This window comes from Pyrus communis, chromosome 8 (genome assembly GCF_041283825.1).
Source record: "Pyrus communis isolate YQ-2024b chromosome 8, ASM4128382v1, whole genome shotgun sequence".
Classification (NCBI taxonomy): domain Eukaryota; kingdom Viridiplantae; phylum Streptophyta; class Magnoliopsida; order Rosales; family Rosaceae; genus Pyrus; species Pyrus communis.
The window spans coordinates 553,801-566,207 of NC_142572.1; the positions used below are offsets into that span (position 1 = coordinate 553,801).

The following is a 12,407-nucleotide window of genomic DNA, read 5'->3' on the forward strand; positions in this document are numbered from 1 at the left end:
TAATTGTCTAGACGATGATTTAATTTATTCATTGTTTTCAAAGCATGGTAGACATCATTCTACCAATTTTATCTTATTTCTTTTAACATCTCTCACTTCTTTTCTCATTCAAATATGCATTACTGAAGCTTTGTTATACACCTAGCCCCTTGCTTCTCTTGCCTACTATCATTTTCTACTATTGGAATGGAACTTTATACATGTTTTATAAACTTTTAAAACCCGCAGCAACACGCGGGCTCCATTACTAGTCGGGTCTAAAATGCCTTGTGTTTTTTAAAGTTCATCGTCCAAACATAACATTATGGGTCAATTAAAAGAAACGCATGAGCTAGCTACAACCGTGATACGAATCTTCGATCATGCATGAGTTTTGAGCTAGCTGCAATCAAAACTATGAATTTAGCAACTGGTCGTACATAATCTGGAGATACATCGGGAGAGTGCTAAAACTGGTCGTACATAATCTGGAGATACATCGGGAGAGTCCTGAAGAGACACTCGCATAAGTAACTCTAATGTCAAACTTGTATTGATTAGTCAAATTAATTAGGGTACATGGCCACTAACCCTTACCTTAGACTATTCAAAGAGGAGAATTGTCTTTGCTTTCCAGTAGCACTTAGTGTTGGAGTATGAATGTCACAGTCGAGGAAAGAACGAACATTGCATGTGTTTATAAGTAATTAGTTTATTCTTTATATTGTCAATTGGTTTTATAGTGAAACATCAACTTCCTTAATAATATCAAAGTGGTGTGTTGTCATGCGTGTGAAGCCAATAGTCACATGTGCTCTACGTCAACCGATTTGTGTTATCCACATGTTAAGCTTGAAAATTCGTCATACACTAAGCAGCTTGAGTATGAATCCCAACTTCCTTCACTTAGAGCCCCGTTTAGTAATTAACATAAATTAGTCGAAACCAAATTGGACTTGGCTTTCCAACAACAATTTTAATTCATTTTTTCTTGGCCTTGGACCGGAGAAAATGGAAGTCTTGCAGTTGAAAAGTATTACCAGTACTAGCTACTAGAAATGAGGCACAGTTAATTGGGTTACTCACATATTATTAAATTTGTTTTACAATAGAATTTCAACTTCTTTCACTTAGGGTTCTTATTTGATAATTATTTAAGTTGTCATTTCTTTTGAAAATTAAAAACTCGTACACTAACTAGTTCTAATTTTCAATATTGAAAACAAAAAACAGTATACTGAAAATAGTTATCAAACGAATTTTCGGCTTGTAGGTTTTTACACAAAATGAAAAAATAGTTATCAAAAATCCTATTAATAATCAAGATTAATTAGTGGAAACCAAATTGGAATTTGGCTTCCAACAACCATTTTGATTAATTTTTTTTTGGCCTGGGCTGGGGAAAATTGGAAGTCTTGAAGTTGAAAATTGTTACCAGTACTAGCTTCTGCATGTATAAATTAGAAGTTTAAAACCCACGTAATTTCACTCTTCCTCATTAGGTAGTCCTCTTTTGTTGACGGCTAATTAGAGAAGTAAAAGAGATGGCAGGTTTATTCGACAAGCAGGCAGAGCTTTACTTGGTAGCAAGGCCAACTTATCCCAAGGAATGGTTTTCCATGCTGGCCGCTCTCACACCAAATCACTCCGTAGCTTGGGATGTCGGCACTGGCAATGGCCAAGCTGCTTTCTCTGTTAGTATTCCTCTTAATTTCCAAAAATTCCACAATGCACCGCTGTATTAGACGACTAGATTTTGACACTCAAATCTAACACCGATGAATCACATACAACGGTGTACTGTAGAAAATAAGAGTACTCAATTTTGTGATGTGTGCGTTTTTACTTTTGCAGCTTGGAGAGCATTATGAGCAAGTAATAGGAAGTGATATAAGTGAGTCCCAATTGAAGCTGGCACTCCAACATCCTCGAGTTCGTTACGTTCACACCCCGATGACCATGTCTGACGACGATTTGGTTGAGTTAATTGGGGGTGAAAACTCAGTTGATTTGGTGACCGTGGCAGAGGCCGTGCACTGGTTCGACCTCCCAAGGTTCTACTCGGTCGTCAAGCGCGTTTTGCGTAAGCCAGGAGGCATAATTGCAGTTTGGGGCTACAATGGTAGCGTAACAGACCCCGAACTCGACAATTTATTGACGCATTTTCATGAAGCAAGTAAACCGTTTAGGGACCCGAAGACGGAGTACTTGTGGGAAGGGTACAGGACACTTCCATTTCCATTTGAAAGTGTTGGTTTGGGTTCTGCAGGTCAGCCTGTGCCACTGGAAATGCCAAAGGAGATGTCATTTGAAGGGGTGATGAGGATGATCAGGTCCTCGACTGCATTCATTACAGCTAAAGATCAAGGTGTGGATTTGTTATCACAAGAGGTGATTGAAGAGCTTCAAAGAGCTTGGGGTGGCCCTAACTTGGTCAGAAAAGTTACTTCCAAGGCATTTATGCTTGCCGGAAAAGTGTAGGCTGTAATGTTTTAATCCGACATATATTTCAAACCACTCTAGTATCTACAATGAAGAATTTTAACATTGATGCAAAGGGACGGAAAAAAGTCCTAATAAGTTGGACTAATCCACGTCTTGTTAGATTGGGAATGAGTCAAATGCATGATATACTTAATTCGCATCATGTCAACATATTGGTTTTGGGTAATTCTCATTTTACTACCATGTAGTATTGTGGTTTTCAAGCTTTTACACATGAAGCTTTTTTCATCCCAATGTAATACTTAATTTGAGAATTGTGAAGCACTTTCATACATCCGTTCAACTTTCCGTGGAAACTTTTGTTAACACATGACGTGGTGCTCACGTGGACAACGACTGAGAGCCCAGGCCAATGTTAAGATTGGTGGCTACGACGTCCCCAAGGGTTCGAATGTTCATTTTAATGTTTGGGCTATAGCACGTGACCCCGCTGTCTGGAAAAACCCAAATGAGTTTCGACCGGAAAGGCTCCTTGAGGAAGATGTTGACACGAAAGGCCATGATTTTAGACTACTTCCCTTTGGAGGCTGAAAAGTGCTTGGGGTGGTTGTAAACTGGTCTGGTGTAAGGCTTTTATATGCTTGCTGGAAAAGTTATGCTGCGATGTATTTGTAACAGGTTGAAGCCATTCCATGACAATTTAACAATATTGGTAGTTACTACCAGTGGCAGATCTAAGAATTTATTTTTGGATAGGCGATGTTCAAAAGCTTCCCAAATTTAGCCTAAGTTTCAGAAACGCTTTTCTAATACATTTTTAATGGCTAGCCTATTGTGAGGTTAAGTTTATCTCTTCCCCTTTAGTATAGATAATATCGTTCACTAAAAAAAAAAAAACTCATAAAACGATTATTCGATCATGCATGAGTTCTGAGCTAATCCAAAAGAGACACTAGCATAAGTAACTCTAATGTCAAACTTCAGAATGTATTGATTAGTCAAATTAATTAAGGTACATGGCCAACCCCTAACCTTAGACTATTCAAACAGAATTGTCTTTGCTTTCATGTAGTCTTTAGTTTTGAGAGTATGAATTTTACACACAGAAAGAAAGAATGTTGCATGTGCTCATAAGTAATTGTATTATTTCTTATTGTTAGTTAGTGTTATGGTAAAACCTCAATTTTCTTCATGCTATCAGAGTAAGTTGTTTTGCATGTGAAGCCCAATGACTACAGTTGCTCCATGTTACCCGATTTGTATTATCCACCTGTAAGGTTTGAAAATTCATCATACGTGAAAGAGCATGTTGAGAATATGAATTCTACATCAGATAAAGAAGTGACTTTGCATGTGCCTGTTTGATAACTAATTTTAATATTTTGTTTTTAGTTTGATAATTAATCTTAATTAGTCTAAACCAAATTAGACTTGGCTTTCCAACGACAATTTTAATTCATTTTTCTTGGCCTTGGACCGGAGAAAATCGGAAGTCTTGAAGTTGAAAAGTATTACCAGTACTAGCTACCAGGAAAGATTCACAGTTAATTTGGTTACTTCTTATATTACCAATTGATTTATAATAAAATTTCAACTTAGTTTACTTACAGGATCCGTTTGATAACATTTTAATTTTTATTTCTGTCAAAAATTGAAAATTCGCTTGGTAATTAATTTAATTTTCAATTCTGAAAAAACAAATAATAGTAACTATTAAACGAGTTTTTTATTTTTTATTTTATTAAACAAAATGAAAATTGAAAACAAAACGTCTTTATCAAATGTCCCTTTAATGATTAACATTTATTAGTCGAAGCCAAATTGGACTTGGCCTTCCAACAACAATTTTAATTCAATTTTTCTTGGCGACCGTAGAAAATTGCAAGTCTTGAAGTTGAAAAGTATTACCAGTACTAGCTAGTAGCCATCAGGAATGATTTACAGTAAATTTCTGCATGTATAAAATAAAAAGTTCAAAATCCACATGGTTTCACTCTAGCTAGTCCTCTCTTATTTAAGGCTAATACGTTGTATTGATAAGAACATGAAGATACGACACGACACAACACAACAAAAATATATTCATTTTTTAAACAACAAAAACACGATACGACATGTATACGGTGTTGAAAATATACACAAAAAATTAAATATACCTAAAATATTATAAAATAAACATTCAAATTTATCACGCAAGTACAAATTTATATTATTAGACCCAAACCTTCAGTTATGTACTTATGTTGGCACATCAATAATTTAGTTATTAAATTAAATAAAACCAAACAATGCCAAAGTCATCCAAGAAAACAAAATTGATGCGCTCAATAATTACAAATAGAAACTAAATAATATTAAACCATCACCAGATTGTGACATCCCGTCCCGGAAATACCGAAATGTACGTATGAAATTACAATTTTACCCCTAGTGTGCTTTCGTCACGTTTTGGTTGTTTGTTGTGTTGTGGCATGTGTTTGGAACCTCACACACTCCCACACACACACGGACACTATCCTTCTCTCTCTCCCTCTGTCTTCTCTCTCTCCCGAGTCCTCTATTCTTCTTCTTCTTCCTAAAAACGTACGGACCAACACACATACCCCTCAAACCGTGACAGATCGAGGAAACTAAGGACACCATTCAACTCGTGAGGTCGAGGCGAGCACAACCATACCATTTTCAGGTAGGAACCTCAACGTTTTCACGTCGAATTCACAAGCCCCGATTTATGTACTGTTCATGCAAAATTTATACGTTGAGTTTTTGGGATTTCTAAGCTCATAGGTAGCTTGGTGGTGTCCCAAGGAGCCTCGGAGTGCTTCGTTGGACGAAATTGGACGTCGGGATCGTCCTACTCGAAGTTGGCCGGTTTTGGTTGTTTGCACAGGTAAGATTTCGTAATTTTTAGCCTTTAAAAGTGGTCCAACGTGATTCTTCTAGTCTAGGGCTTTCTTTTGGTCCAAGAATCATAGAAAATGGTTGAGAAACGAAGGAGATTAGTAAGTTTAAAGTTTTTCCCAGTTTCCGGCGACCGGAGTCCGGCGAGGGTAGGCCGGAGAAGAAAGGGGAATATTCCGTCAAGTTTGACGGAATATTCCTAACGGCAGTGACGGTATCCGGTTAGATTTGACGGAATATTCCGTCAGTTTAACGGAATATTCCTGACGGCGTCTGTTGACACCGTCAGTGTGCCTGGCACGTGGCCGCGCGTGGGGGGCGCGTAGGTCCGTGCCTGTGCTGGCGCGTGGGGGCGCGTGCGGGGTCCAAAAATTATTTTAAAAATATGGTTGTGATCCTGAGGTTGTGTAGAGCACGTTGGTATATTCATTTGTCCATTTTGAGCAATGTATGAGAAGTTATTACGAGAAACGGGTTATGTGCTTTAAAGTTAACGTTTTTATAGTTGTTTCGCATTTAGGTGACACGTACCCAGAGGACGAGCGTGCACACGCGAGGCAGGGGGGCTACGACCCTTCTACATACCAGTGAGTGGGCTTTTGTTTTCCGTATATACCTATATACATTTATATTCCCAGAAATTGATTTAAAAGGGTTATTTGCCTTATGCCATGCATGTTATTATTAACGTTTATGCATCATCACATTCATTAGTAGTGGCATGCATATACATATTTATATGTGGGTGCTGTGGAGGCATAGGTAAGTGCCAGGTAAGCGTTAATTAACGATTGCATTAATTAGTGGTTAGAGATGCCTAGAGAGCTCATAACCTGCACCCCCGGTGTTAGTGCTCCCGCCCAGAGTAGGGCACAGTCCTTCACGTGTTGTTCACCTCCCGCACCATACGCTCAGCTTGGATCCAAGCTAGGTGCATAGGCCTGTCGTACAGACCACAATAGGTGGTTCCGACTCGTAGGTGACCCGCGATTATTCGCACAGCCTTCACGTGATCGTAGCACTAGAGCGTATATATATGTTACACCCAGGCTTGTCGTACAGACCACTTTAGGTGGTTCCGACTCGTGGGCAGGTTTAGATATTGAGATTGAGATTTGAGCTCTAGATGCAGCCGTACAGGTCACGTTAGGTGACTCCGGCTGCCAGATTACATGATATTGATATGGTTATACCTGGGCACGTGCATATCACTTTGAGATTGTGGCATGGCATATCTTGAGCATGATTGGTATACCCTTGAGCATGTTTTGCATGTTTACACATACGTATATATGTTTATTTTCTGGGAAGTATACAGGTTTTACGGCGAGGGGTTAGAAAGTATTTTGTAAATGGTTTTAGAAAGAATTGTTTTTGCCCACTCACGCTTTTGTTTTGCGCCCCTCCAGGTTCTAGTTGCTTAGCCGTTGCGGTGGTTTCCCTTGTGAGCTTTTCGGCGTTCTGACAGACACTCCACATCGTAGGGTCGCCTTCGGGCGTACTACTGTTGTCGTTTTATTTGGACTGCTATAGACCTGCTCTGAATTTGTATCGCACTAACTAGCACTCATTCTAGTACTTGTATGCTAGTTTTTAATTATTCGTACTTTTATATTACTACTTATTAGCTTCCGCACGTGCACATGGCTACGTCACCTTTGTGTGACGGCCAGCACGCTCCGATCTCGGTCGGGGTGTGTCAAGATGGTCTATTAGTTAGGAATTAATTTCACACATTACGTCATGAGTTTGATTTTCGGTGCTCGTAAATTACATGATGGTGGTTAGAGAAATACTAAAATGCCTTTGTGAGTCTTCCCAACCGTTGAAAAAATAGACTGATGGGGCAAAGAACTAAATAATATTATAGTTTACATGAGGCCACAACCACATATAATATATAGAAAAATTAGGTTCCCATCCATATTTTTTTCTCATCTATTGATTAAAACTTTATTCATTTTCAATTTTTGATCAAGGTCCTTAGATTTTAATAAACGTCATTAATTATTTCAATAATAAAATATTTTTAATTTCTAAATATATTCATTTAGTGTTATAAACGTTACACTTGATATATTCATATTTATGGCTAATTTTTTTTATCATATATTTTTATTTTTAGTTTGTACCCATTTTTAATTTGCAACCATTTTTTTAATTTGTACCCATTTTCTTTTTTAATCTGTACCCATATATTAATTCATTTTTGTGCCTCATATTTTTTAAACTTATTTGTATTTGTACCCATATATTTTTTAATTTATTTGTAACTATTTTTAATTTTGCTAAATGTACCCATGCTAATTATATGTATTTATTTTATATTTTAGAATATATCAATAGTTATTTTAAAAAATATGTTAATTATTATGTGGGTACATTATTATTATTATTATTTTTTGCTATACTTTTTGTGAAGAACAGTTGTGACAACCCGTCCCGAAAGACAATCTATTTTATCTTTGCTAGCGCGGAATGATGATTTTGCCCTTGAACCTTGTGTGGTGTTGTATAGTTTAATCTTTGGATGTGGACCAAATATGTTAAGTCCTAATGGTTTGGACCCAATTAGAACTTAGATTTTCTTTGTTTTTGGTTGGCTGCAACCTGGACCACACATTCATACACGCACATCAACCCGTTGACCCTCTTTCTCTCTTTCCCTCTCGAATTTTTCTTCCATTTCCGTACAACTGTACGGACAACTCTCAAACTAACCCTTGCATGCACAGATCGACGTCGATGAGGTTGTTTTTATGTTCCTTGTGAGCCCAGGAGCTCATCCATATAGTTAGTTGGATGTGAAGACTTCATTTACTCGAGAACCAGAAAACCCCGATGAGGTCCACTGTTCATCCATTGTGATCGAAGAGGTTTTGTCGAGTTTGGAAGCGTTAGAGAGCCTTATAACTTCTTCTCGAATCTTAGGGAAGAATTTTGGAAGGTTTTGGATGTTAGGAAGCTCGGGTTTGATAAGTTGCAGAGGTGGCCGAATTATCGTGATTTTTCGGTGAGATCCCATGAGTTTTAGGACCTAAAAGTGGTAAGGTTTTGTTCCTCACATCCTAAGCTTCATTTTGGTTTAAATTTCGTGAAGTTTGGTTGAAAAATGAAAAAGATATGACGATTAGAAGTTTTTCCAATTTCCGGCAACTCAGACGGCGGCCAGCAGCGGCTCCGACGAGGATCACTAAAGAATACGAAGAATATTCCGTCAACTTTGACGGAATATACTAACAGCGTCAGGTATATTTAACGGTATATTCCATTTTTGGATAGAATGCACGTGATTGCACGTGTGGCCGTGCCTTGGCCGGCACGTGTGGCCGTGCCTTGGCCGGCACGTGAAGGCCTGTGAGTGGTCGGAAATTTTTTCTAAAAATATAGGGATATTCGTGGTGTTGAGTAGACCACGTTGGTATATTCAAACACCTCATTTGAGCAATGTATGAGAAGTTATTAGTTAGTTTCGTTTATGTGCTTTAAATTAACGTTTATATAGTTGTTTCGCATATAGGTGAGACATATCCTTAGGACGAGCGTAGTCAATTGAGGCTTGGGGGCTACGACCCTTCCACATACCAATGAGTGGGCTTTTGGTTTTCCGTAAATACCTATATATTTGAGATTTTTCCCAGAAAATCGATTTAAATGAAATTATGTTTACAAATGGCATGCATATTGATTTATACGTTGATCATCATTGAATTAATATAGTATGCATAAATGTGATTTAATGCTGTGGACGCTCATGTAAGTACCAGGTGAGTTGTAGATTGTTTACGTAAATTGATGATTATGTGAGATGTGTTGAGAGCTCAAAAATTTGCACCCTGGTGTTAGTGCTCCCGCCCGTGGTTAGGGCACAGTCCTTCACGTGATGTTCACCTCCTGCACCATACGCTCACCTTGGATCCAAGTTAGGTGCACAATCCTGTTGTATAGACCATTATAGGTGGTTTCGACTCGTAGGTGACTCGCGATTATTCGCACAGTCTTCATGTGATCGTAGCACTTGAGCGTATTTATTTACACCTAGTCCTGTCGTACAGACCACTTTAGATGGTTCTGACTTGTGTACATGTATATTTGTTGAGATGTGGATTTGAGCTGTACAGGTCATGTTAGGTGACTCCAGCTATATGGATGAGTCTAGATTCAGCTGTACAGGTCATGTTAGGTGACTTCAGCTGACATATCATTTTGCATTGATTTATATCACTTGGCTTACATATTTTTATGCTGAGATATTCGACATGGCATATATGTGGATTTTGCTATTTTGAGCATGGTTGTGGTATAGATATGTATTCTATTTTCTGGGAAATTATACAGGTTTTACGGCGAGAAGTTACTATCTTTGATAATTGAAATGGTTTTGAAAAACTTTGTTTTTGCCCACTCACACTTTCTGTTTTGTGACCCTCCAGGTTGTAGTTAGGAGTGCTTGTTGGTGGTTTGCGAGGAATCCACAGCAGCTCTGACAGATTATCACCATTGTAGGATTATCTTTGGGTGTTATATAATTAGTATTCGTTCGGCTGGATTGCACTTAGGCTACTTATGCACTGGTTGTGAATTCACACTTAGTTTCGTTTTGCACTTATTCTTATCTAGTGCTCTAGTTAGTTTGGTTTTTATTTATTCGCATTTCTTATATTAATATTGTTTCCGCACTGTGCACTTGACTACGTCACCCTCATGTAATGGGCAGCACGCCTTGATTTCGGTCGGGGTGTGTTAACAATATTACTCTAAAATTAATTTTTAACTATTATTATATTTAAAAAAAATTATTTGAATTTGTTTAGATTTCATAATTTGTGGGACATTAAATGCATAAATGCATGAGTTAAATCTCTTAAATGATGCTAAGGACATTGATCATAATATTTAAACAAACAATATTTCAATCTAACAATTAAGTTGATTAAAGACTAGAACCAAAATAATCCTATTATAATTTATATTATACTAACAAATTAAGTGAGAGAAAAGCAAAAAAATAGAGAAAAAAGAAAAGGAAAAAAGACTGGCTCACCACAAGATGATGAATTTTAGGTTCATATTTCACACGATTCGTTATGTGTTTGATCTTGATGCTATGACACGTTGGTGGTTAGAGAATGCTGAAATGCTTCTGTAAGTTTTCTCAAATTTTGAAAAGATGGATTGTCATAACTAAACCACTAACTAAGCCACCAACTGGCCTCTTTTTAAAGAAAAAAAGAAAAAAAAAAGAAAAAAAAAAAAAGACTGGTTCAGCGTATCCCTTCCAAAAGCAAAAGCTGTACTCCGTTCTTCGCTGAACAGATCCCACCCAAAATACAATTGCTTCTTCTCCTTACCTGTTCCGTTGTTCAAATTGGAACCCAGCACGGGCAGCCGACAGGTCCTGTACCCAAAATACTATTGCTTCTTCTCCTTACCTGTTCTACTGTTCAAATCGTAACCCAGTTACCCCGCACCAGTAGCCAGCACACTTGCAGTTGCAGACAACGCAACCAACACAGTTGCAGCCGACGGTCGACGGTGAAGCTCTCTCCCACCAGATTCTGCTTGTCCTCCGAAAACGTATCCAGACAGTCGGATTCGCATATAGTAAGCGTATCGACGACGTATACTGGTCAACGGATACGTTCACATACGTATCCGGCGCGTATCGGGCCGTAAATTACAGAAGTGAAAAAAAATGGAAGGTATATTCGGCAAGCACGCAGATGTTTACTTGGCAGGAAGGCCAACTTATCCCAAGGAATGGTTTTCCATGCTGGCCGCTCTCACACCAAATCACTCTTTAGCTTGGGATGTCGGCACTGGCAATGGCCAAGCTGCTTTCTCTGTGAGCACTTTCTCTTAATTTTCGAAACTTCCATGATGCACTAGTGTACTAGATGACTAGATTTTGACAGTCTCAGTTCAAACACCGATGAATCACATACAACGGTGTACTGTAAAAAATAAGAGTACTAAATTTTTTGGTGTGTAATTTTCCTTTCTGCAGCTTGGAGAGCATTATGAGCAAGTAATAGGGACTGATATGAGTGAGTCCCAACTGAAGCTTGCACTCCAACATCCTCGAGTTCGTTACGTTCACACTCCGATGACCATGTCTGACGACGATTTGGTTGAGTTAATAGGGGGAGAAAACTCAGTTGATTTGGTGACCGCGGCAGAGGCCGTGCATTGGTTCGACCTCCCAAAGTTCTACTCGGTCGTCAAGCGCGTTTTGCGTAAGCCAGGAGGCGTAATTGCAGTTTGGGGCTACAACGATAGCGTAACAGACCCCGAACTTGACGATGTATTGAAGCGTTTTCGCGAAGCATGTAAACCGTTTTGGGACCCGAAGATGGACTACTTGTGGGAAGGGTATAGGACACTTCCATTTCCATTTGAGAGTGTTGGTTTGGGTTCTGAAGGTCAGCCTGCGCCACTGGAAATGCCGAAGGAGACGTCATTTGAAGGGGTGGTGAGGATGTTAAGGTCCTACTCTGGAGTCAATGCAGCTAAAGATCAAGGTGTGGACTTGTTATCACAAGAGGTGATTGAAGAGCTTCAAAGAGTTTGGGGTGGCCCTAACTTGGTCAGAAAAGTTACTACCAAGGCATTTATGCTCGCCGGAAAAGTGTAGGCTGTAGTTTATTTCCGATATATATTATGGAATTTGAACTTAGGGACGGAAACCCTAATAAGTTGGACTAATCCACATCTTGTTGTATTGGGAATGAATACATGCACATGTTTCCTTATGTAAGTATATTTTTGTTTAGCTTACCTTGTAAAAAAAACTCTTCTGGCGCCTCGTATTTGCTATATACGAGAGTTCATCTTTTAAATTCATGATAAAAGTCTTACAAACTTCTTTAAAATTCGTATGAAAATTCACTCAAAATCGATGGCTTACATTGATCTCTTCAAATTCTTCAAAAATTTTCTTAAAATAGTTGGATACTGGATCTCTTCAAATTCTTCAAAATTTATGCTCTGAATCTCTTGCGAGGTTCTCTCTTTCGGTACAACAGATCCTTGGCCGAGAAAGAAAGACACCGGAGTTGAGCGAAAATAGGAGGTGACAGAAT

General features: G+C 38.5%; 2 protein-coding genes and 1 long non-coding RNA gene across 4 annotated transcripts; all 3 read left to right on the forward strand.

Moving 5' to 3' along the window:
• Positions 1 to 1,481: 1,481 nt before the first annotated feature.
• On the forward strand, positions 1,482 to 3,143 carry LOC137718527 (uncharacterized). The gene is made up of 2 exons (XM_068458081.2): positions 1,482 to 1,673; positions 1,834 to 3,143. The coding sequence occupies exons 1-2, from the start codon at positions 1,524 to 1,526 to the stop codon at positions 2,458 to 2,460; spliced, it is 777 nt and encodes a 258-aa protein (XP_068314182.2). The 5' UTR covers positions 1,482 to 1,523; the 3' UTR covers positions 2,461 to 3,143.
• A 1,856-nt stretch (positions 3,144 to 4,999) lies between these two features.
• Positions 5,000 to 6,823, forward strand: LOC148694553 (uncharacterized). 2 transcript variants are annotated; one of them, XR_015965045.1, is made up of 4 exons: positions 5,000 to 5,110; positions 5,205 to 5,314; positions 5,831 to 5,912; positions 6,735 to 6,823. It is a non-coding gene; the product is annotated as an uncharacterized LOC148694553 (long non-coding RNA). The 2 variants fall into 2 exon arrangements; XR_015965046.1 differs by having other exon boundaries at positions 5,846 to 5,912.
• Positions 6,824 to 10,535: 3,712 nt separating this feature from the next.
• LOC137716724 (uncharacterized) lies at positions 10,536 to 12,186 on the forward strand. The gene is made up of 2 exons (XM_068456102.2): positions 10,536 to 11,170; positions 11,333 to 12,186. Exons 1-2 carry the CDS (start codon positions 11,021 to 11,023, stop codon positions 11,957 to 11,959), a joined length of 777 nt encoding a protein of 258 aa, XP_068312203.1. The 5' UTR covers positions 10,536 to 11,020; the 3' UTR covers positions 11,960 to 12,186.
• The last annotated feature ends 221 nt before the right edge of the window (positions 12,187 to 12,407 follow it).